At 40.7% G+C, this 26,621-nt stretch overlaps 1 protein-coding gene across 2 annotated transcripts in view; it reads left to right on the top strand.

The window, feature by feature from the left end:
• The first annotated feature begins 4,144 nt into the window (after nt 1-4,144).
• LOC132378894 (secretory carrier-associated membrane protein 5) overlaps nt 4,145-26,621 on the top strand; it is a 66,868-nt gene continuing 44,391 nt past the window's right edge. Inside the window, exons 1-2 of one of the 2 annotated variants that reach the window (XM_059946185.1) lie at nt 4,145-4,312; nt 25,820-25,878. In XM_059946185.1, the coding sequence (XP_059802168.1) occupies nt 25,872-25,878 (7 nt within the window). In that variant the 5' untranslated portion in view covers nt 4,145-4,312; nt 25,820-25,871. Of the gene's footprint in view, nt 4,313-25,819; nt 25,894-26,621 lie in introns of both variants that reach the window. The other variant, XM_059946186.1, reaches the window with a different exon arrangement.

Below are 26,621 nucleotides of genomic sequence, written 5' to 3'. Positions count from 1 at the left end.
GGTCAACAAATGAATACAATCCCAATATCAGCAAGTCTAAAGCTAAACAACTGCGAGAGAAAGCACATATCATACAAAGAAGCATTCCTAGTCTTAACAAAACAAAGAAGCCATTTTGATTAACATAAGCTGTACATTGTACAGGTGGAAATGAGCAGTCAACGTTTCGGGCCGAGAACCTTCATCAGGACAGTCAGGCTTCCTCTTCCTCTTCAGTCCTGACAAAGGGTCTCGGCCTGAAATGTTGACTGCTCGTTTCCACGGATGCTGCCCAACCTGCTGAGTTCCTCCAGCATGTTGTGTGTGATGCCAAGAATGAAGTTGTGAATGAAATTAAACATTGTACATTTTAATTTTATAATGGAAGGAAAGTTAGTAATGAAGTAGTTAAAGACTAGGACACTGCACTTTCTTTAGTGAAGTCCTAAGGATGGGATGATTGTGCAAGGAATGAATCTAGCCATTGATCTGTTTTATACTGGATGCTCACTGACTTAAGCTACATGAACTCTTTCATTTCACACTTGGTCAAATGTTGCCTTAATGTCAAAGGTATGGTCATTTCCCAGCAATCAATTCATTTACACATTTGTTACATACCTTGTGGGTATCTTGTGACAGTTTCATGACTATGATGTAATTGAGTATCTGGTGAGTGTGATGTAATGGTCTTGTGATAGTGGGGTGATGCATTTTCCTGCCAGTATGAGGTCACATGATGTAATCTTTCCACGTGTGAGGTCATGTGATGGCCTATTCCAACAGGTATAAAACGGGGAAAGCCTTCTGTGACACAGGAGTTTTTGTTGGGACGTTGTTTAAGTCGTCCGTTACTCCGTTATGCTGCGTATTTGGTTTCACGACGCAGTTTTGTTTTAAAGTGGAATTTTAATTCTTACTGTAAGGTACATTGTAGTTGTGCTGGCAGGTTTGAAAATCACTGCCAGTTATGTTTGATGTATCTTCGATTTAATTTTAAAGTCTAAGTATTGGATAGTGAAGATTTACCGAAGTATGGAAACTCGAAGGATCGAGTAAAGTTGGTGCCGTTGGCGATAATACAGGATCGACTTTATTAGATCTTCGTTCTGGAAATAGTAACCAGCATTCAAGATAGCCCCTGCATTGTAAGAGCAGAAAGGATTGGGCGCAGTGTTATTCGACAAGGAAATGGTTAGTTCCTTCAAGCCGTTTTTATTTCCTTCATCGTAAATCCTTCAGGCAAGGCATATTTCGGCTGGGATCAGCAGTAAAGTCACATCGTCGAGGAATTAGTTACTTTAGGAAAGTCTCTCCTAATTGACTGTATAAATCAATTGGACTTTCACATTTATCACTTTAAGAACTGTGTTCATATTTATTGCTTTAAGAACTGTTCGAGTTGCCGTATAGCAGTTAACTTCCGGTTAAGTTGGTCGTTTGTTTACTTTTCATTTTTATTGACCAGTTTAAATATATGTTTATTTGTTTATAAAAAAACCTGTCTCAATTCTATATTCATTGTTGTCATATTGTAACACATTTCATACTACCTTCATTCTATGCATCTGCACAAAAGAGCACACCTGGTGGAGTGTGATGAATCATGGAGAGGGGTTGGACAAGCCAGGACTTGGTTGGTGTGTAGAAGATTGAGGGACTGCAAGCAGAGAGAAGGTGCAGTAGTTTGTAAAGTGGTGCAAGTGCAACAACTTGAGTCTCAACATAGACAAGAGTAAAGAGATGATTGGGGACATAAGAGATAAAAGCTAACTCACTCCTCTCACTGTACATAAATTGCTCCTCTATGGAGAGAACTGGGCATGCATGAAACAGACAATCTCACCTGGTCCCTCAAAACCAGTCAAGGAAGTACAGCAGCGTCTCCACTTCCTGAGAAAATTGAGACAAGCAAGGCTCCCGCCCCCAACGCCATTCTAACCCATTTTTACAGGAGCACTATTGAGAGTGTCCAAATGTCCTGATTCACTGCATCACCATCTGGTACAGGAATCACAAGGCATCTCACTACAAGTCCTTACCAAGTCCTGCTGAGAGAAACATTGGGGTCCCTCTTCCACCCATCTGTGATATTTATCAGGAGTGCTGCATACATGGAGCCCTTAGCATTGTCAAGAATTCCTCCTATCCATCCCACAATCTCTTTGACTTAATACCAAAAGGCAGCGCATACTGTAGCATTAGGAAAAGGATGGGGAGCAGCTTCTTCCCCCAGGTCATAAGATGACTAAACTACCATCACCCAGGTTTCATCATTTTTGAAGTGCCAAAAATGTTATGCTGTTTACTTTTTAAATTTGAGTTGTAAGTGCACTGATGCTAAATGTCAATCTTCTGAAATATATGTTAATACTTGTTAATTTATTTGCTGTAACATTACTGTATGTGTTGTGCATGAGTCATATGTACTGTGTTTTGCACCTTGGTCTAGAGAAATGCTGTTTCAGTTGGCTGTACACATGTTGAATACCAATAAACATGAACTTGAATTTATTGAGGCATATAAAATCATGAGGGATTTAAATAGAGTGAATACACACACGATTTTTATCCCCCCTGGGAAAATTGAATCAAACCCTGGAGGACATAAGTTTAATGTGAGAAGGGACCTGGGAGGTAACTCCATACAGAGGGTGGTACATTCCTAATGAATAGACCTCAAATAGTCAGGATATAGAACCACTCCTCCCTCCACATCATCTTTAACACAGGTGTCCCCACAGGTCTGTGTGCTGAGCCAATCACTGTACACTCTGCTCACACATGACTGCATGGCCAAACACCTGAGCAATCACATCATATAGTTTGCCGATGACATGACAGTGGTGGGAGTCCTCACCAACAACAAAGAAATGGTCTACAAAGAGGAGATGGAAGAGCCCAATACCTGGTGCCAGGCAAATAACTTGATGTCAATAAGACAAAGGAGGTGGTTTTTGACTTCAAGAGAACTCAAACAACCCACACTCCCCTTTATATCAGTGACATAGCCAATGGAAACTGCAAGCAGTTTCAAACTCCTGGGAGTGCACATCACACAAAACATCTCGTCGTCCCAGAACACACCCTACACAATCAGGTTAGCTCACAGACATCTCTATTTTTTTTTGAGGAGGCTGAAGAGAGCTGGACTTTACTCAACTATACTCACAACATCCTACAGATGTGCAGTAGACAGCATCCTATCAAGCTGCATCAGTGTTTGGTAAGGAAACTGCTCTGCAGCAGATAGGAAATCTCTACAATGAGCAGCCAAAACTACCCAATACATCACTGGCACCAGTCTATCCACCACCAAAGATATACTGTGTTGAAAAAGGTCCAGTAACATCATGAAGGATCCCACCCACCTTGCTGATGGACTGTTTGTCTCACTCCCACCAGGCTGTGTAGCATCCATGCCAAAACTATCAAACTCAAAAACTGTTACTTTCCCTAAGCAGTAAGGCTGCTTAACACCTGTACCCACCAACTCCACCCACTACAGTATTTTATTATTTCCTGTCAGTCACCTTATGTAGAGACTAGTGTCAACTTTATGGACATACAATCAATCTGTGTATATAAGTTATCTTATTATTTATATTTATTTTGTTTTATTGTGTTCTTTATCATTTATGCTTCTTTTGTGCTGCATCAGATCTGAAGTCACAATTATTCTGTTCTCCTTTACACTGTGTTCAGGAAATTAGATTACACTATCTTGAATCTTGAATATATGGATCTAGCTGTCAGAGAAGTGGTTGAGGTAGATACAATAACAAAATTAAAGAGGCAAGGAGTGGGTACATGGATGGGAAAGGTTTAGAGTGATATGGCTAAATGGGAGTAGCCTCAGAGGGGCATATTGGTTGGTATGGTAACCCTGACTTGCCTCATACTTTTCCTCAGTTGCACATTTCTCAAAGGAGGCAACTTTACAAGTTTCCTTATTGGCTTGACTCGGTGTGGGGAACGTGTGACAGCCTCCTTAGAGTTCATAGATACCTTCCTACCTGGCCAAGTAATTATCCCGGTGGAGAGGGCTGAGGTTGCCATGGTGACCGATGAGTGACTGGTACTGATGCTGGCAGATCTCGCGGGAGGAGCAGGGAAGGTGCCTTTGTTCTCGCGAGAGTTTCCGACCGGAAAAGGGGCTGCCGTTGGAAAAGACGCCTCCGTTCAAGTCGGGCGCCGAGAGAGGCAGCGGGACAGCCCGCGGTAGAAGAGTCTGGATTAATAAGGAAGAGTAGGATGAAATAGCACAGCTCAGGGGCTGCGTTTCTTTCTCGCTTCCACCTCTCCTGAAACACCTACAAGCAGCAGCTTTACGGTAAGGTAGAGCCCCGTGATTGGGTCTGGCTAGCAACCGGCCTAGCAACCAGCACTGCAGGGAAGGTGCAGAAGTCCTATTGAGGGAAAGGACGTTATGCAATGCCGGCAAGCTGGATAGGACGACCAGGATAACCTTGCATTAACGCAGATTCGAATCACGGATGTGCACTAGGAGAGATTGAAATCAGATATTTTAAAATCACAGCATTTAAAGGTTGATGTGCATGAGTGCAGATGTCAATCAATTTTATACAATGTAGTTGAGGCCCAGTAGTTTTATTTCAATTAAAATAAATTGGAAGGTAAGCATGCATTATTGCAAATCAACAATCTGCTGTATAGTGGATGGAACTGTTGGGATTTATTGTATTGGAAATCAGAGCACTGGAGAGTAAATTCAGTAAATTTTACATCAATATGGGTAAAAGCCGCATTAGCTTAAAGCAGATGACTGGTAAGTGATAAATTATGTAATATAAAGCATTTCCTTGAAAGTTATCACTATCAATGTGGGTGTAGATTAATTATATACAATATGCAAGATTGGAATATGTAAGTATAATGAGAATTGACATTGCATTTGAGGATACTGGGTTATAGCAGGGATTTATTGTAATGATAGCTTTGCTTGGTTTCAGTCTTAACAGAAGAAAGCATTGATAGAGCATTCATTCATATTTTAGCGCTTTAAATTGTCATATAACTGCATATATTTTTTTTTTCAGATGCAAAAGTGCATATTTTAACTAAGGTCAAGCTGGCATTTAAATCTGAGATGCTTGGAGCCCTGTGAAGCTCTAACATCATGATGTCATCTCAATCAGATGATTGATTTTTTTTTAACTGTAGTCTCATATTCAGTACTAGCTAGTCTAACTGTTTTCTGCAGCTGATCTTGGCATAATGTATTGACAATTCAAAGCAGTTCATGCAAAGCATCTAAGAAAGCAAAAGTTAGTAGTTATTGTTTAATTCTACTTTTCTCTCCACAAACTGGCTGACCTATTTTTTTAAGTAGCTTTTTCTTCAATAAAGCGATGTAGTTAGATTTTTTGCTGAATAGAATAACATCGGCTATGATCAGAATGTTTTTATGTTGTGATTTCCTCGTATATTTCAAGTATATTAACTGCAGTTTCTGAGCTTGCTGAATTGGGAGAGTGAGATTGGTCATTAATGTACAACTGTGGCTCATTAGACTGTCATTAGGATTCTGTAGGTTTTCCAGCTTGCTGGTTGCCTTTTGGTTCTTGTGCCTGAGTTGCAGGCAGGAAAAGTTAGCTGTGAAGTTTGCTTTTTTTCATGTTAAAACTATGCACAACGTCTCTTGTTCTGCAACACCAACCTCTCCCTGATCAATTAGCAGTGCAATATATAGGAACACAAATTTCATACTTGAAGGTAAAATGCATCTTTGGTTTCATGCTGGAGCAAATCATCACTGGTGCAGTTTGTACTTGCAGTGTTAACATGAGAATATGTCCATAACTAGTTAATCCGATAACTATAATACAGCCAGCTACTTTATGAATTATTAATTTGTTGCATGTAATGGAGGCTATTTAATTCCTAAATAATCTCTAGCATTGTCCATGCTGAATGAAAAGAAGTACTTGTCTTAGACAATACAGGATTTGTCCACTATGATGGAGGAAGGGTGCAATTAGAAATTCTTTGTCTTGAATGAATTTGTTTTGGTTTTAAGCTTAAAAAAAATGTTTGCTTTCTTCACAACTGTCATCAACAGGTAATAGCATGGAATGGCTTTGTTCAGTGCAGTTACTTTTGTACATTGCACTCCCCCCCCCCCCGGCAATACTTTGCCAAACACTCAATTTATCTTTTTAGAATTTAGCTTTACAGTCTGACCTTGTGAGTTGACTGGACTGATCCCACAATTCTAAAGGACTTGCTTTTCAAGTGAGTCCATTTATTATTTATTTATTATTACTATTATTTGTTTTTTTTTGTATTTGCAGAGTTTGTCTTTTGCACACTAATTATTTGTCTGTCTTTGCAATTTTTCATTGATTCTGTTCTGTTTCTTTGTATCTACTGTGAATGCCTGCAGGAAAATGTATCTCAGGGTAGTGTATGATGACATGTATGTACTTTGATAATAGATTTACTTTAAACTTGATGAATGATCCTTGTATTGCTTCTGTTCACTGTTTGTGATAAGTGCAGTAAATTACATTGAAAGCCGCTGTTTGTACATATAGAACCTCATGAATTGAATTTTATTCTTCATTTTATCCTGAGCAGCAATATGGTCATGTATTGGGTGGAACTGCAACTTTTAAGACTGATGAATAGGCGGAGCATCAGAGGCAGCTCATATGAAATATGAAGTCATAATACTGAAGTTTTAATATCAGTCATAACAAATAAATTTTCTCCCCCCTCCTCTTTTTCCATTCCCTATTCTGGTTCCTCGCTTCTCACCCACCACTTCCTTAAAGTGCCCTCCCTCCTTCCCTTTCTTCCATATCCACTGTCCTTGCTTTCCGGATTCCCTCTTCCACCTATCACCTCCCAGCTTCTCACTTCATGCTCCCCTCTGTTTTCCCCTCTCTGGCTTCACCGATCCTCCTCCTCCTGCTCACCCACCACCTTATTCTAGCTTCTGCCCCTTTGTTTTCTGGTCCTGATGAAGGGTCTCGGCTCAAAACATTAAGCATTTATTCCGTTCCATGGATGTTGCTTGACTTTTGAATTCTTCAGCATTTTGTTCTTGGCTCCAAGATTTCTAGCATCCGCAGAATCTTTTGTGTTTTAAATGTTCTTTTGATGATGGCTGGGTGAATCCTGAAAGCATTTGCCTGCTTTTGTTCAAGCTTTTCTTCATAAAGGTAGTCTGATTCTTTGCATATCTGAGAATTACAATATGGAGGAGTGTTATGTCAACACTTTCTTCTGCAAAGTTTATTCAGCACCTCAGAATGATCCATATTAGTTTTCATTTCAAGGTCATCCTGCAATTAAGTGGATGTAGTTACCACTGGCACAAGGGACTTTTTGACCTATAGCATCTACTTGATATGGTTGAGTGGCTTCTGAAGCAAATTACATTTTATACTAAAATGAAAGCAGAAAATTTGGTGAAAACACAGCAGGTCAAGCCCCATCTGTGGGAAGTACAAGAGTTGATGCCTTGGGCTGAAGGCGCTTCACCTATTTTAATTCTTTTTATCATTGTTATATTTATTTTGAGTGTTGCGTTGTGCTGGATTACAGTTGAATCATCCAATCCCTGGACTTGGTAAATCTGTCAGCAAAGTGTAGGTTTAGATGTGCTGCCTGCATCTTGCCTGCATTTTATGTGACTTCTGCATGTCTGTGTGTGTTCAGAAAGATGAGCTAACCCACAAGAAGGATTTTGTCAGTAGCTCCCTGGTGGCTAGGGATAAATAAGAGGTTTGGTCCATAAAATGGCAATCATTTCTAGATTTTAACTTTGAACTTGGTGATTGTGCTTAACCAACCCACCCCACCATATCCCCTCCTCATTATTGCTTATGGGCATTCCAAGAACTCAAGGAACAACTGATAACAAATTCTGTAATTCTTTTTGATGTGCAGGATCTAATTACATACAAAATAGCCGTGTTTTTGGCCCTGTTGTGTTGACCATCTGCTTATTGTAATTGCCTGATTCTTGCAGCCCCAGGCCCAGTCTGTTTTCTGGAACACAAGCTCTAGTAGCACATCAAGAGCCAGCATGTCGTGTGGAATTTTTCATTTTCTCGGAACAGACAAAATATTTCTTACCTTTCATAACACCAGTCAAACACATGATTTTTTAGAAGTTTTTGTACTAGAGCATAAGAATGATATTAAATCAACCCAGGCGGGTTTTTTTTGCGCTGGACTTCAGTTGTACCATTATTATCTGATTCTTATTCTCCTATGAATCATATTTGCTCTTTGAAGGTGGTTCTGATACCAGTCCATCACTATTTAGTATTTACTTTACCTGAGTATTTAATGATTTGTATCAACCAATGCGGTTGGATTGGGACATGTGACTTGCTGCAAACTGTTTCTTCTACTGGAAACATGCATCCAGAGAAGAGGGGAAGCAAAAACACCAACAATTTCATGTGATACTTGTAGTGCAATTTCTCAGAAATATTGAAATCCAACACAGCCATTTACAATGATATGGTCACCAGACTTTCAGTGTATGGAGCTTTCAGTGTATTTAGTGATTCAGATCAAGTAGATCCTATTTTCTGTAGAACTCCTACAGCACAAAGTGAGCATTGAAGTGTATAGTAGAAAATATTTCATAGTGGCTTTTGACTGCGTGAGTTTATTTCTCACGCACTCATAATCTCAATTGGGTTTATCACTGAAATATTGTATGGCATCAAATTAGTTGTTTTGTAATGGCAGTACTGTGCAAGACATTAAAAAGTTACTAGTAAATTTCCAAAAAAAAACGCGTACCTGACTTTTCCTTTTAATGTTCATGGACTGTACAGAAATCTGATGGCAGAGGCCAAGAAGCTGCTACTAAAATTTTGATTGTGCATCTTTATGCTCTTGTACCTCCTCCCCAATGGCAGTAAAGGAAAGGGGACATGTTCTGGAAGGTGACAGTCCTTAATGATTGGTGCTGTCTTCTTGATACACTGCCTTTTGAAGATGTTCTTGATGGTGGGAAGGCTGTGTCCATTATGGAGTTGGCTGAGCCTACAACTTCTGTAGTGTCTTTCAATCCTGTGCATTAGAGGCACCATACCAGGTGTGATGTAATAAATCAGAATGCTATCCATGGTATATCTGTAGAAATTTGTTAGTCTTTGTTGACATACCAAATCTTAAACTCTAAATAAAGTATAAAAGTAATGAATTAGATAGGTATCATATTTATCTTTTAGAATATTTAATCCCTCCCCAAGGGTGAATGTCTTAATATTTGCTCTGTCAACCCATTGTTCAGAACACCCATGTTGTTAGACCCACATCCATACCCCCTTCCCTCAACTTTGTATTTTCTGTGTAATCTTTGCAGAATATCACATTATTGATGCTGTTTGAAGGTGAAATTCTGCCACACCTCAGTGCTTTTAAAATTAATTGTTTAGCATTTAAATACTGTTTACATCTCCACAACTTATAAATTAAATTTTCCAGGATTGTTATGAATGTAAACTTTAAATACAGGTATTCTGCTCTAAGGTGTTTTCTGGGCTGACGAACAACACACATACAATTTGGGGATATCTTCAGGTTATCACCATGGTGCTATTATCTATTCTAAAATTGTGATTATAAAATTGCCTACTAAGTGACCCAAGGATTTGGCAAAATTATCAATCAGCAATTACTTAATTTTCTAATTTGCAGATGTAAATTTTAAAATAATTTGGTGCAAATGAAAACTTGCTGTCATGCCATCACGTAATTAAAGTTTGTGTGAAGCGAAGCATATAATAGAACCAAAAACATGCTTTATGAATTTTCAAAATCTAAGTACAACAAATATAAAATTAATTCAGTAATTGTGACATGTATAATGCCTTTCAAAATCAATTGTGAATAGAATTCCTGTAATCACTAGTTCATGTTCTCTATACACAACCCAATAGGGCAGATTTTCAAAGCAATGCACATAAAATGCTGAAGGAACTCAGTCAGACGGCATCTATGGTAATGAATAAACCCTTGACGTGTTGGTAAAGTCTCTTCATCAGCACTGGAAAAGAGGGGGAAGATGCTAGGGGAAAAAAAGGTGAAGGGGTGGAAGGAGAACAAGCTAGAATGTGATGAATGAAGCCAGGTGGGTGGGGAGAGGATGAAGTAAGAAGCTGGGAGGTGAGGTGGAAAAGATGAGGGCTGGAGAAGGAATCTTGATAGGAGAGGGGACCATTGGAGAAAGGGAATGGGGTGGGCAGCAGTGGGGAGATGATAGGTGAGGAGAAGAGATAAGAGGCCAGAATTGGGAATTGAAGAATGGTAAGGGGGGAAATAATTACCAGAGGTTAGAGAAATAGATGTTCATGCCATCAGGTTGAAGACCACCTCGATGGAACATGTGTTATTGGTGCTCCAACCTGAGTGGCCTCCTCATGGCAGAAGAGGAGGCCATAGACCAACATGTTAGAACAGGAATGGGGATAGGAATTTAAATGGTTGGCCACCAGGAAATCCTGCTTTTTGCAGATGGAGCGGAGGTGCTCAACAAAGTAGATAGATTTCCATATGTTCATTTAAATTGTATTTTCTTGTATAAGTACATGTTTCATCTTGCTGTGGTAACTAAAAGCAAAGCTTAATTTCAGTTCAGCCAGTTCACTATTTGGAAAGTAGTAATTCACCGCTGGATAGGTGCTTTGAAATGCATGTGTTTACAGTTGGCATAAAGTACTTGGAGGTAATAGATTTTCAATTTTATCCATTGCTGCAGTGGTTTATTTAATTGTGAAATCTTGACTATGTCTTTACACCAATGACTGTTTGATCACCACACTTTATTAATCTGTTCTTTTAGAGGCTCCTACTTTTTATTCAGGATTATGATCTAAACCTTCCCCTCAGTTTAGAGCTACCCCACTGTGGTTATCTGGATTTCTATTGATTATAGTGGTCATTACTACACATAGGCTAGTCTTAATTATCTGCATTTTGCTTTGTTTTCTTTTACAAAAGATTCTTTTCACTTGAGTGCCATGAAGTGATTTGCTTTAAATATGTAGCATAAGGTCTATCCCAGCCCAAAAGAACCATTAAAGTCAATATTTTTGGCTCTTGGTCCATGACCTTCAGGATTCATGTAGGTATCTTTAAAAATTTGATGCTACTTTTGCTCTGCCTCCAGTCTTTAAGATGTTGAACTACATATCAACATCACCATTCCAACTAACTTTATCATCTCCATTCTAACCCTTCTATCGGTCCTTCTATCCATCTTTTCCAGTAATTTTCTTGTGATCTATATTAGGCACACTGACCTGTAGTTATTTGTTTTATTTTTTTAACATACAAAGAATCTAGCACCATGTTGTAGCTAGTGAGTATTGAAAAAGACAGCTTCATGTATTCTTGACCTCCTGATTCTTAAGTTCTCACCTACAGTTGCTACAAAAAGTTTGTGAATCCTCTGTCAATTACCTGGTTTTCTACATTAATTACTCTTAAAATTTGTTCTGGATCTTCAAGCAAGTTACTATAATAGACAAACACAATCAGCCTAAGCTAATAATACAAACATTTGTATGTTTCATGTCTTTATTGAACAGTCAAGACTGGAAAAAGTATGTGACTCCTTGTATTTAATAACTAGTAGAACCTCCTTTAGCAGCAATAACCTCCATCAAACATTTCCTGTAGCTGCTGATCAGACTTGCACAATGGTGAGGAGGAATTTTAGAACATTCCTCCATAGAAAACTATTTCAGGTCCTCGATATTTCTGGGATACCTTGCATGAACAGCCCTCATCTCAGTTGCGTTAAGGTCTGAACTCTGACTTGGCCATTCCGTAACATTTTTTTAAAACCATTCGGTTGTTGATTTACTCTCATATTTCAGATCCTTGCCTTGTTGCATCATCCAACTATATTAAGCTTCAGGTAATGGATCACTACCGACATTCTCCTGTAAAATATCTTGATACAGTTTTGAATTCAATGTTACCTCAATTGGAGGTTTGCAAATTGTCCTGGCCCTGAGGCAGCAAAGCAGCCCCAAACCATGATGCTGCTTCCACCATGCTTCACAGTTGGGATAAGGTTTTGGGGGAGCTGTGCAATGCCCTTTTTCCTCTAAGCATAGCAGTGTGCATTTCTGCCAAAAAGTTCAACTTTTGTTTTGCCTATCCACAGAACAATGTCCCAGATGGATTGTGGAACATTCAGGTGGTCTTTTTCAAACTTGAGACATGCAGCAATGTTGTCATTTTTTTTTGGACAGCGGTGGTGTCTTTCCATAAACACCATTTTTGTTCTGTGTTTTTCTTAAAGTGAGCAGAGACTTCAAGTTTTAGAGATTTCTCCAGGTCCTTTGCTGTCACCTTTGGATTCTTTTTCACCTCCTTAGTGAGCATGTTGTACCCTTAGTCAGATTTTTCCGGGATGCTCACTCCCAGGGAGAGTAGCAACAATACTGATTTCCTCCATTTGTAGACAGCTTATCTTGCTGTGGACTGATGAACATTCAGGTTTTTAAAGATGCTTTTGTAGACTTTTCCAGCTTGATCCATTTCTACAATTCCTCTTTTAAGGTCCTCTGAAATTTTTGATTGTGGCATGGTGCACATAAACAGATCTTCCTTAAGAAGAGCAGGCTTTGTCAGTAACCTCACTTTGTGTCTTTATTATAGGACAGGGCACCTCTACAAATCGTGTGTCCAATCTCACATCTCATTGACTGTGATTGTTTAAATGGTGTACTCAGTATTGATGAAAAGAAGTGTGTAATTTTGACTTGGATGAAGATCAGACCACATTTTATGAATAATTAATGCAGAAAACCAGGTAATTGAAAAGGGTTCACAAACTTTATCTTACAACTCTATATCTCCTAAACATCAAAGAATCGCTGGAGAGCAAACATCTATTCCGTTAGTGTTTACTACTTATTTCGGATGAAATGTTCCATGGCCTTGGTTAACCAAGATCCCTACTCTTATTAACTTTGCTGCTTAGCCTTACAGCTGACTCTGAGCTTTTACTATCCAGCCTGTAAACGCCTCTCATTTTTTCAGCTGTCAGTATCCTTCTGAAAGCTGCTCACAATCTACTTTGTCCAGGTCCTGCTTTGTGCAGTTTGAAATTGGCCCTAACCCCCCCCCCCCCCCACCCCAGTTGAAGACCTTAATTCTACAACTAACCTTGTCTTTTTCCATTGACTACCTTGAACTTTACTGAACTAGCGTCACTTTTTCCAAAAGGTTCCTCAACAGAAACCTCTACAACTTGCCCATTTTCCTCCCTGAAGTGAAATAGAGTGCAGTTCCTTCTCTAATAGGACTACTTACAAGAGAAAATCTGCAAATGCTGGAAATCAAAATAATACACACAAAATGCTGAAGGAATTCAACAGGCAAGGCAGTATCTATGGAAAAGAGTAAACAATCGATGTTTCGGGCCCAGACCCTTCATTAGTGACACTGGATGTCTGACAACTCCGGCAGGGTTTGTAAGACATTACTTTCTACAAAGTGAAACTCAGTAGCATGAATGGCAGTGATGTTTCACTACCAGATGAACTTAATGCCCTCTATGCCGGCTTTGAAAGGGCAAATATAACTACAGCTGTGAAGATCCCTGCTGCAGTTGGTGACCCTATGATCTCTGTCTCAGAGACCGATGCTAGGCTGCCTTTAAAGAGGGTGAACCCTCGCAGGGCTTAAGGTCCAGATGGAGTACCTGGTAAAGCTCTGAAAACTTGTGCCAACCAACTGGTTGGAGTATTCAAGGACTTTTTGAACCTCTTACTGCTACGGGCAGAAGTTCCCTCTTGCTTCGAAAAGGCAACAATTATACCAGTGCCTAAGAAAAATAATGTGAGCTGCTTTAATGACTATTGCCCGGTAGCACTCACATGTGCAGTGATGAAATGCTTTGAGAGGTTGGTCATGACTGGACTGAATTCTTAACTTAGTAAGGACCTGGACCCATTGCAATTTGCCTATTGCCACCATAGGTCAGTGGCAGATGCAGTCTCAGTGGCTCTTCACGTGGCTTTAGACCACCTGGACAATATGAACACCTGTGTCAGGATGCTGTTCATTGACTGTAGCTCAGCATTTAACACCATCATTCCCACAGTCCTGATTGAGGAGTTATAGAACCTGGGCCTCTGTATCTCTCTCTGCAACTGGATCTTTGACTTCCTAACCAGAAGAACACAATATATGTGGATTGGTGATAATATCTGCTCTTCACTGATGATCAACACTGGTGCACCTTGGGTGTGTGCTTGGCCAACTGCTCTACTCTCTCCGTACCCATGACTGGCTAGGCATAGCTGAGATACCATGCGGATGATGCATTGATTGTTGGTAGAATCTCTGATGGTGACGAGAGGGCGTGCAGGAGCAAGATATGCCACTAATGTAGTGGTGTTAGAGCAATAACCTTGCACTCAATGTCAGACGAAAGAGCTGATTGTGGACTTCAGGAAGGGTAAGACGAAGGAACACACACCAATTTTCAGAGGCATCAGAAGTGGAGAGAGTGAGTAGTTTCAAGTTCATGGGTGTCAAGATCTCTGAGGACTTAACTGCATCGATATGTTGGACCAGGTTATAAAGAAGGCAAGACAGTGACTGTACTTCATCAGGAGTTTGAAGAGATTTGGTATATCAACAAAAACACTCAATTTTCTGTAGATGTACCATGGAGAGCATTCTGACAGACTGCATCATTGTGTGGGGGGGGGGGGGGGGAGGATGTGGGAGGCGGCGGCTACTACACAGGACCGATAGAAGCTGCAGAGTGTTGTAAATTTAGTCGGCTCCATCTTGGGTACTAGCCTACAAAGTACCCAGGACATCTTCAAGGATGCCTAAGATAGATAGCATCCATTATTAAGGACCTCTTACACCTCGGGCATGCCCTTTTCTCACTGTTGCCATCAGGTAGGAGGTACAGAAACCTGAATCTTCTTCCCCACTGCCTCTGATTCCTAAATGGACATTGAACAGGTGAACACTACTTCACTTTTTCAATATACATTATTTCTGGTTTTTTGCACAATTTTTATCTATTCAGTATATGCACACTGGAAATTGATGTACTTATCATTATTTTTTTCTATACATAATATAGAACTGCTACTGTCATTAACAAATTTCACAACACATGATAATAAATCTGATTCTGATTATCTAAACACATTGCATTAAGATAAAATCAATCAGCATTGGGAAAGTTAAAATTCCCCAATACTGTGTTTTATATCTTGCCGTGAGTTGCCACCATGTCTGTTCTTCTAATTCACTATTGGAGAGCCTATAATATAATATCATTCAAGTGATTGCTACTTTCTTATATCTAAGTTCTACCCATATAACTTTAGCTGAACCCTTCCAGACATCCTCCCTGAGTATGAAGTAATGCTCACCCTGATCAACAATGCAGTGACTCCTCCCTTTTTGCACCCTCCTCCGGCACACCTGAAACTTTCAAATGCTTGAGCTGTCAGACCTGCCCTTCCCTCAGTTGACATGTTGGAAGAATAGAGTTGGATTAGGCCTGCTTATTGTGGAGGGGTTGAAGCCAAGTTTGGATGTAGTGCATATTTGCTGATGAATGGGCTTTAGACAAGGTAGGATATTTTTTCCATGGGGTCTTCACGGTAGAAGTGAAGCAATAATTTGAGCTTTGCAAGGCACTCATTGGATAATTGTTACCTGTAACAAAACTCCATTTATGTTTTGATTAAAGTAAGAACTTTTTTAATATTTGGAAAATATTTCAAAATGCATTACTTTAAAGTTTTATTTAAATTTGTTTTACATTAAATATTTCAAAGTGGAACAGGAAGTACATATTCCTGCATTGTGATGTTGTTTCATATATGTTTTGGAAAATACATTGTGTAGATTTGTTCTTGGTTACATTTATTCAATTTATTTGAATACTAATCCACATACCAATGCAATCCTACTTTTTGCTTCTATCTGTACTTTTTTTAAAAAAACCTGAAAAACATGACTGTTGCATGGAATTTGCATTACATTTACTCAAATGAAAATAAGAGAAGGAAGCTGCACAAGTGGGGAAATTTAAATTATAAGGAAATGATGATGGAAATCCTCATCTTTGGAAAGAGACTTAACATTTTCAGGTGGAAGATCTCCTCCCCCTGCCCTGCCCTATGCCAAAACTCAAGATATAATATATAAGATAAACACAAAGTACACTGCAGATGCTGTGGTCAAATCAAGACATACAAACAAACTGGATGAACTCAGCAGGTCGGGCAGCATCCGTTCCTGCTGAGTTCATCCAGCTTGTGTGTACGGTATATAAGATGTTGCTTTGAAATGTTAGGGACCCCTTATGAAAATCAAATTTAGTTCAATTTAAGTTTAATTGTCATTCAACCATACATGAATACAGCCGAACAAGACAATGTTACTCTGGGGCCAAGGTGCAAAACACAGTCACACACAGCACAAAACACACATTACACGTATTGATGGTGAGAAGAAGGCACGCAATAAGCAAATCCAAACTCGAGCCATTCAACACCGCTTATCTGCAGATGACCACAGTAGAATTTGTCTTCTGCCAAGCGAACGCAAGGCGTGGGGGTAGTGGCGGGGGCAGCCCAGATGTTGCACTATACTTCCCCCCACCCCAGAACTGGGTGGAGCACACTGGCTCCAATGCCTCACTCCTGCAGGTTATAAACAGGCACCACCACAGCATGAGGCCCTGAGTCCATTGAATGCCGCAGAAATCTGGAGTTAGTTGCATTGCTCTTGTTCCTACTGTGAGGAAATGTTTAGTTCTCAGCTGTGTATTTCCTGTTAAGAATGGCAGTTTCATAGTAACTGCCCCATGTTTGCTCATTTCTATGCAGTGACATTTCTCAGCCCAAGAACAACTCTTCTCTGCAGATCAGCTGCAGTGGAAAAAGTGAGGAAAAATACACTGGGTAATGCTAAATGTGTGTCTTTTCATGTAGCTTCAGTGTGAAATTTGCAGCCTTGTGATCTCACAGCATGAATGTGGGCCAATCATTGAAGCAGGGTTTAAGCCTAGTACGAGATGCACAAAAAAAAGCTTCAGATATTTTGACTATTGTGTGAATTCAATTTTATGATGAAACCATTGAGATTAGAATTGATACCCTTTAACAGCTCTTCACGGATTTCAGTACATCATGCTCCTCATTTTATTCAAGAAGATACGCAATGGCCACTCTTGGGTAAAGGAATGGAGCTCAGTGTGGACTTCTGCTGTATCCAATTCACTTCAAGATTTGACGTGTTGTGTGTTCATAGATGCTTTTCAGACTACCGACATGGTTATTTGAGTTACAGTTGCCTTCCTGTCAGTTTGAATCAATCTTCACATTCTTTCTGACCGCTTTCATTAACAAGGTACTTTCACACACACAACTGACGCTCACTGTATGTTGATTGTTTTTCACACCATTCTCTGTAAATCATAGAGTATGTTGTACATAGAAATGTTCTGAGATAAACTACCTTTTTTGTTTGCACCAATAATCAGTCGACAGTCAAAGTCACTTAGATCACATTTCTTCCTCATTCTGATATTTGGTCTGAACTGCAACGGAACCTCTTGACCATGTCTGTGTGCTTTGAGTTGCTGCCACATGTTTGGCTGATAGATCTGTGCATAAATGAGCAGGTGTACCTAATAAAATAGCCACAGAATATATATGATGTGTCCTTCTGATCATTTTGGAACACCAGTTTCAAGTCTAACGGAATCAGAAATGTTAAGCCAACAATGTCATTTCATATGCAGTGCCTTGAAAAAATGTTCAGCCCCTAACCCTTTGTTTATATAACCATATAACAATTACAGCACGGAAACAGGCAACCTCGGCCCTTCTAGTCCGTGCCGAACACTTCGCTCACCGAGTCCCACCTACCTACACTTAGCCCATAACCCTCCATTCCTTTCCTGTCCATATACCTATCCAATTTTTTTAAAATTACAAAATCGAACCTGCCTCTACCACTCCTACTGGAAGCTCATTCCACACAGCTACTACTCTCTGAGTAAAGAAGTACCCCCTCATGTTACCCCTAAACTTTTTCCCCTCAAATCTCAACTCATGTCCTCCTGTTCGAACCTCCCCTACTCTCAATGGAAAAAGCCTATCTGTGTCAACTCTATCTATCCCCCTCATAATTTTAAATACCTCTATCAAACCCCCCTCAACCTTCTACGCTCCAAAGAATAAAGACCTAATTTGTTCAACCTTTCTCTGTAACTTAGGTGCTGAAACCCAGGTAACATTCTAGTAAATCTTCTCTGTACTCTCTCTATTCTGTTGACATCTTTCCTATAATTCGGTGACCAGAACTGTACATAATACTCCAAATTTGGCCTCACCAATGTCTTGTACAATTTTAACATTCCATCCCAACTCCTATACACAATGTTCTGATTCATAAAGGCCAGCATACCAAAAGCTGGTTCTCTTGAAATGAATGTTAACATAAATCCAGGGAATTTGATCAATTTATCTGTGAATTTTTATTTGTGAATCAGGAGTTTCTTTACCCCCCCCCCCCCCACCACAGTAGAGCCCAAAAACAGGGAAAATTGTAAAGCCTGAAGAACTAAAAATTCAAAACTGAAATGCCAGCAGTTCAAAAGTATTCACCACCTTTTGCTCAGTACTTGGTTAAACCACCTTTTGCACAGCTAGTAGTCTTTTTTGGATAAGATTCTATTAGATTTGCAGCACCTGATGGAGCAAGATTCGCCTATTCCTCCTTGCAAAATGGCTTAAGCAGTGCCAGGTTAGTTGGGATGCGGCAGTGGACAACAATCTTCAGGACTTGATAGAGATTTTCGATTGGGTTAAGGTCAGGATTTAGGCTGGGCCACTCAAGAACATCAATTTTCTTCATTTGAACCCAGTCCATTACTGTTTTGGCAGTGTGCTTTGAGTCACTGTCCTGCTGAAATACTAACTACCTCCCCAGTTTAAGCTTTCTGGCAGAGGGTAGCAGGTTTTTATCCAGGATCTCTATGTATTTAGCAGCATTCATCTTCTCATCAATCCTGGCCTGATTTCCAGTCACTGCTGCTGAAAAGCATTCCCATAGCATGATCAACACATACAAAAGCTGGATGAACTCAGCAGGTCAGGCAGCATCTGTTGAAATGAGCATCCCTCCCATTTCCTGCACATCGGCCCTCACCCCATTCACCCGCCACCCCATTCAGGATAGGATTCCCCTTGTCCTTACCTACCACCCACCAGCCTCCAGGTCCAACGTATAATTCTCCGTAACTTCCTCCATCTCAATTGGAATCCCACTAACAAGCACATTTTTCCCTCTTCCCCCCACCCTTCTGCTTTTCGCGGGGATCGCTCCCTACGCGACTCCCTTGTCCACTTGTCCCCCCCATCCCTTCCCACCGAGCTCCCTCCTGGCACTTATCCTTGTAAATGGAACAAGTGCTACACCTGCCCTTACACTTCCTCCCTCACCACCATTCAGGGCCCCAGACAGTCCTTCCAGGTGAGGCGACACTTCACCTGTGAGTCGGCTGGTGTGGTATACTGCATCCGGTGCTCACGGTGTGGCCTTTTATATATTGGTGAGACCCGATGCAGACTGGGAGACTGTTTCGCTGAACACCTATGCTCGGTCTGCCAGAAAAAGTAGGATCTCTCAGTGGCCACACATTTTAATTCCACGTCCCATTCCCATTCTGATATGTCTATCCATGGCCTCCTCTACTGTCAAAATGAATTCAAACTCAGGTTGGAGTAACAACACCTTATATATACTGGCTGGGTAGCCTCCAACCTGATGGCATGAACATTGACTTCTCTAACTTCCGTTAATGCCTCTCCTCCCCTTCTTACCCCATCCCTGACATTTTTAGTTGTTTGCCTGTACTCCATCTCCCTCTGGTGCTTCCCCTTCCCCACCTTTCTTTCTCCTGAGGCCTCCCATCCCATGATCATTTCCCTTCTCCAGCTCTGTATCACTTTCACCAATCACCTTTCCAGCTCTTAGCTTCATCCCACTCCCTCCAGTCTTCTCCTAACATTTCACATTTCCCCCTCCCCCCACTACTTTCAAATCTCTTACTATCTTTCCTTTCGGTTAGTCCTGACAAAGGGTCTCGGCCCAAAACGTCGACAGCGCTTCTCGCTATAGGTGCTGCCTGGCCTGCTGTGTTCCACCAGCATTTTCTGTGTGTTGCTGTTTGAATTTCCAGCATCTGCAGATTTCTTCATGTTGAGTCAATGTTTCGGGCTGAGACCCTTCGTCAGGACTACTAAAGTTCTACTTTAGTCTCATCTGACCACAAGACCAACTACCACATCTTTACAGCATCTTCTAAGTGAAACTCTGAAGTCTTTATGAGCAAGGAGCATTTTGTGGCACATGTTGAGATGAATATTTTCAAACTGCTGACATTTCAGTTTTTGAATGTTTAGTTTTTCATGCTTTACTATTTTCCCTGTCTTTTTCGGACAGTATAATGAAAAGAGGAGCCTGTGATTCACAAATAAAAATTCTCAGTTAAATTAATCATAATCCCTGGTTGTAATACTCATTTATGTGAACAAGGCATTTGGGATGCTTACTCTTACAAGGCACTGTATATATCTGTAGCATTATCAACTGGGGGCAGGGTGGGTTAATTCTTTGTCAATGACTGCTTTAAAAAGTGGTGCTTCAATTGATTTAATTTCTCGGTGCATTTTTTTTTAGAAAAATCCCTTGATGTTCCTATTTCCTTGCCATTGCCATTGTCTGGTACAATCATTCATGTTTGTGAATGAAATGGGTTAAATCACTACAACAGTCTTTGTTCACAGGGATGGCAACCGTCTTTTCCAAGAAAACTCTCACCAAATAGTATGCTTGATATCAGATTAAGAATTATTTTCAAGGACTTTATTGCACACAGATCAAGTTGCTTTGCCCTGCCCATAGAATCTACTAAGTAGGATTAGTACAAAGCCTTTGGGTTCTGTAAGTACTTCTAAGTGCTCGCAAATGAACAGATGTTAAATATAACCAGATTAATTGTATTTTGTGGTTTTGATTATTAACTACCATGCTTGTTTAAAAATCATATATGGAGTTGCATAGCAAGAAATCTTAATTCAGAAATAGATAAATAGCAGTATTTAAAGAGGGTCATACAGAGATTAGGATTAAGTTTTAAAAACAAATTCTGCGGATGCTGGAAATTCAGAGTAACACAATGTTGGAGGAACTCAATAGGTTAGGCAGCATCTCTGGAAAAGAATACAGTTGATGTTTTGAGACAAAACCTTTAATTGACTGGGAAGGGAAGGGGGGAGGAATAAGAATAAGGTGGGGAGAAGGGAAGGAGTAAAGCTTGGGTAACGGGTAAAGCCAGGTAAGGATGGGTGGGGGAAGGGGGGTGAAGTGAGAAGCTGGGAGGTGATTGGTGCAGAAGGTGAAGTGCTAAAGAAATAGGAATCTGATTGGAGAGGAGGATTAAGACTGCTTTTCTGCTTTGTTTTTTCCCCAGTAGCAGAAGCAGGCTGCAAGGAAGGGTGCTAAGGATAGAGCAGAGGAAGTGATACAGTGAAAGGCTGGGCAAGTGTAATTAGGAGTCATAGCTTAGTAGAAGTAGCTGCTGATAGACTATGCCAAATACGGTAAAACTGCAGTACAACAATCTGCTGTCTTTCCATTTGGAAACCCAAATTGTTGGGCATTTGACTTGACAGGAATTGTATGCCATTCTCCTTACAGACTTACCAAGACCTTGATTCCAATGCTCCTTTTACACTTGGCAATTTCACTAGGAATTTTATTGTCAAATCATAAACACAAAAAAAGTGAGCTTTAGTGGTCACTAAACTGCCACCAACAAAGTTGATTGGGCTGGATTATTTGGAATTTTACAATATTTTTCATTGAAACATAGAATGTCCAGCGCAGAAACAAGCTGTTTGGCCCATCTGGTCTGTTCCAGTATTTGTACTGTGAAAACCAAAATTTCCTGAGTATCAGTATGGTCACACACTGTATTTTGCAAAGAAACAAGAAGAGTTGAGTACAGAAACAGGCCTTTTGTAATTCTACTTGTCCTGTAGAATTGATATAAAGACACAGATTTGCAGTACCCCAAAGACTACTCATTCACCCGGTAATTCGACTTGCCATAGCCTCACTCTGTCTCCCCAATAAGGGAAGAAGAGGTGTCCCCATTTCACAATGAGAGGAGAGACATAATAAACATCTTGCTGGTATGTGATGTTAAATGCCTACTCTGTCACTTTTTCCATGCTCTGGTCTCTGGACACACAGCCCAAGGCAGCTAACCCGCTGCTTCTGATGCTCTGTGTCCTCCCGTGATGCCTCAGTCAGGGGCACTGGCCTAGAATCAGCCCATCTCCAGAGCCACGAATATGCGGCACCCTGAAGGCATGCTGGTCTTCCAGGACATGTCCTTGGGATATCAAAAAGTGACCAATCGCAAGGCCCTGAAAGTGGGTCCCATTCCCGCAAAGAACCGAAAAAGTAGATGTCCATGCTATCGGATTGGAAGTCATGGATAGACATATGAAAATAGGAAGTGGAATTAAAATAGGTGGCTACTGGGAGATCCAGCTTCTTCTGGCAGACAGAGCATAGGCACCTGGCAAAGTGGTCTCCCAATCTATGACTGGTCTCACTGATATATAAGGGGCCACACTAGGAGCACCAGACACAGTATATGACCCGAACAGATTCACAGGTGGAATGTCACCTTACCTGGATGGACTGTTTGGGGCCATTTCCTACACTTCCCTCCCCTTTTTTTGATCTCTCTGTCTTTGTGTCTGGAGACAGCTTATCCACTATTATAAACGCACAGACTCTCACAACTACCTGGACTATACCTCTTCCCACCCTGTTACTTGTAAAAACACCATCCTCTTCTCAATTCCTCTGTCTCTGCCGCATCTGCTCTCAGGTTGACACTTTTCATTCCAGAATGAAGGAGATGTCATCCTTCAAAGAAAGAGGTTTCCCTTCCTCCAACATCAATACTGCCCCAACCACATCTCTTCCATTTCACGCACGTCTGCTCCCATTCCATCCTCCTGTTGCCCTACCAGGAGTAGAGTTCCTCGTCCTCACCTACCACCCCACCAGCCTCTGCGTCCAGCACATAATTAACCACAACTTCTGCTATCTTCAATGGGATCCCACCATCAAGCACATCTTTCCCTCCCCCTGCCCCCCACTTTCTACAGGCATGGCTCCCTACTTGACTCCCAAACAGTCCTTCTGGGTGAGGTGACACTTCACCTTTGAGTCTATTTGAGTCAAATACTGTGTCCAGTGCTCCTGGTAGATTGGAAGAGACTGCTTCCAAGAGCATCTATATTCCGTCCATCAGAAGAAGCATGATCTCTCAGTAGTTAACCATTTTAATTCCACTTCCTATTTCCTTCCATGGACTCCTCTACTTGTCCCAATGAGGCCACACTCAGGTTGGAGAAACAACACCTTGTATTCCATCTGGGTAGCCACCAACCTGATGGCATGAACATCAATTTCTCAAACTTCAGATAATGCCCCCCCTTCACCATTTCCCATCCCCTTTCCCTCTCACCTTATCTCCTTGCCTGTCCATTGCCTCTGTCTGGTGCTCCTCCCTTCCCCCTTTCTTTCTTCCATAGCCTTCTGGCCTCTCCTATTAGATTCCCCCTTCTCTGATTCCCCCCCCCCCTTTCTCCAGCCCTATATCTCTTTCACCAATCAATTTCCCAACTCTTTACTTCACCTCACCCCCTCCCGGTTTCACCTATCACCTTGTGTTTCTTCCTCCTCTCCGCCCACCTTTTAACTCTGCTTTTCATTTTTTTTCTCCAGTCCTGCTGAAGGGTCTCAGCCTGAAATGTTGACTATATTCTTTTTTGCCCCCCTGTTGATGCTGCCTGCCCTGCTGAGTTCCTCCAACATTTTGTGTGTGTTGTTTGGATTTCCAGCATCTGCAGATTTTCTCTTGTTTGTAATTGTATTTTGGTACTGATTTGGAATAGTAAAATTTGAGTTAGAATGTTCATTTAATTACAGGTGTGCACTGTTTAACGTCCATTTGGACAACGTCCGATCGCATATACATCCGCAGTCCCGATCGGAGAACGTGACATAGCGGACATAACCAATCTTGTATCGTGCTTCTCTTGTGTGTAGTAGCGTTATCTCTCTGTTTAATGTTCTTTCGAAAATATTACCCTCATGGCTTCCAAACACAGCAAAACCACTCCTAGTGATAGCAGCAGCAAGAGGCAAAGGAAAAGTATTGATTTGGAAGTGAAACAAAAGGTTATTAAATAACATGAAAGAGGAAAAGCAGTGAATGCTATTGCCCGGGATTTAGGCATGTCGCACTCGACAATCATGATGATCCTGGAAAACAAAGAAAAAGTTCTCGAAGCTGTTAAAGGATCGGCTTTACTGAAAACTACAAGGCTCACAAAAATGCAAGAGGGACCTATATCGGATTTGGAGAAATTCCTAATGACATATTCCTGAAGAAGCCAACACTTCCTGAAGTGGAACACAATGAGGAAGTTGAGAACAATGTGGATGATCCTGATCCTCTTTGATAAATTGTATGTGATATAGGCTTAGGAAGTGTTTACATAAAAGGTTAAAAAGTGAAAAAAATTAAAAAGTTTAAAATGAAATAAAAAATTATAGTGTACAGTACAGGCAGTTCCCAGGTTACGTACGAGTTCCGTTCCTAAGTCCGTCTTTAAGTCGGATTTGTACATAAGTTGGAACAAGAACATCCGGTATTTAGCGTCAGTTAGTCAAAGGTTTGTCTTAGTATATAGTGTATATTTTACCTTTCTATGCATATAAAACACTTGAACACATGTATTCCAATAATTAAACCACTGTGTTGCTTAGTAATAATCGTAGCTTTCATCGGAGCTGGACCTTTCACATGCTCCATTATTCTCACATTATCCGTTATCCTTTAAAATTGTTCCAATCATTGACCGGCTGTAGCCTAACGCTTTTCCAATGACCGATGGCGTTTCACCTCTTTCCAAACGCTTTATTATTTCCATTTTATTTTCAATTGCGATCACTTCCCATCAATCAAACAGAAGCACTGAGGGCGGCTGGTCCCAAGCTCCGCTGGGTCCTAAGGACCACCACATTGAGACAGGCTAAATGGGACAAGTGTGCTGGGTTTGGGTATTTGATCCTCCATAATACTCTGCTTGGGAATTTAAACTGAAGGTGGCAGTGTTTTTTTTACGAGGTCGAGTTGCGAGCTTGACATCAACCCGGCAAGGGAGCGGTCTGTCAATGGATCGAACTGGGAAACCTCTGTTCTCAAGCCCGGCGCTGATCTCACTGTGCCACCAGCCAACTGGAATGGGGGGCGGGGGGTCAGGGTGAATCTTACGAAGAAAAATTTAAGCCAAATACAAAGTTAAACACTCAACACAGTGTCAACAGCAACAACTTAAAATGGCGGACAGTGTTCTCCTTGGTTCGTAAGTACAAGTTGTCCATAGGTCAGACGTTGGTAACTCGGGGACTACCTGTGTACCGTTTTAATGTAAGTTGGCTATGTAGTCGACACAGGTACACTACAGTATTCCATATAGGTTTGCTAAGTATATAATATGGTGTTTGCATAACGTCCAAATCACATAACATCTGAGTTCACAGAATGTATCATGGATGTTAAACGACACATAGCTGTAACTGTAATTTGCAGTGAAATGATTTGTGATAGTTAAGTAAATTTTATGATTCAACTGGAATTCTGATTTGGCTCTTGTATTTCATAGCCTTTTTGTTTTTTGTTTTACAGGTTGGAACGTGTAACTTACTTCAAAAGGCAGAACGCAGATACTATTTAAAGTATGGCAGGTATGGGTATATATTGTAAGTCATGTTCAATTTCCTGAAAATAATCTACATTTCCTGGAAGCACAAAATAATCGTAAAGTAGCATTTGACGTAACTTGCATCTCACATTAAATGCAAATTTTACACTCAGTGGCCACTTTATTAGGCACACCTCATTAATCCAAATATCTAATCTGCTATTAATGAGATAGCAATTTGTTGCATAAAAGCATGCAGACATGATCAAGAGGTTCAGTTGATGTTCAGACCAAACATCGGAATGGGGAAGAAATGTGATCTAAGTGACTTTTGATTATGGAGTGACTGCTGCTGCCATTTGGGGTGGTTTGAGTATATCAGAAACTTCTGATCTCCCGATATTTTCACACTTCAGTCTTGAGTTTACTGAGAATACTACAAAAAATGCCATTGAGTACTGGCTGTAAAGGAGAAAATGCCTTGTTAAAGAGAGGGCTTGGAGTGGAATGACCGGACTGGTTCAAGCTGACAGGAAGGCAACAGTAACTCAGATAACTACACGTTACAACAGTGGAGTGCAGAAGAGCATCTTCAAACACACAATATGTCAAACCTCGAAGTGGATAGGCTATAGCAGCAGAAGACCGCAGTGGAGTCCACTCCTGTACCTAATAAAGTGGCTGCTGAGTTCATGTCTAATACTTGCTGTGAAGCTTAAATAAGTTTTTTAAATTTATTTTCTCCCAGTTACTTGCTCCCTAAGCATAATTGAAATGTTTGTAAAT

This window comes from Hypanus sabinus, chromosome 21 (assembly GCF_030144855.1).
Source record: "Hypanus sabinus isolate sHypSab1 chromosome 21, sHypSab1.hap1, whole genome shotgun sequence".
NCBI classification, from domain to species: Eukaryota; Metazoa; Chordata; class Chondrichthyes; order Myliobatiformes; family Dasyatidae; genus Hypanus; species Hypanus sabinus.
Note: the sequence above shows the minus strand (reverse complement) of the source record. Positions and strands in the feature narration are given on the sequence as shown.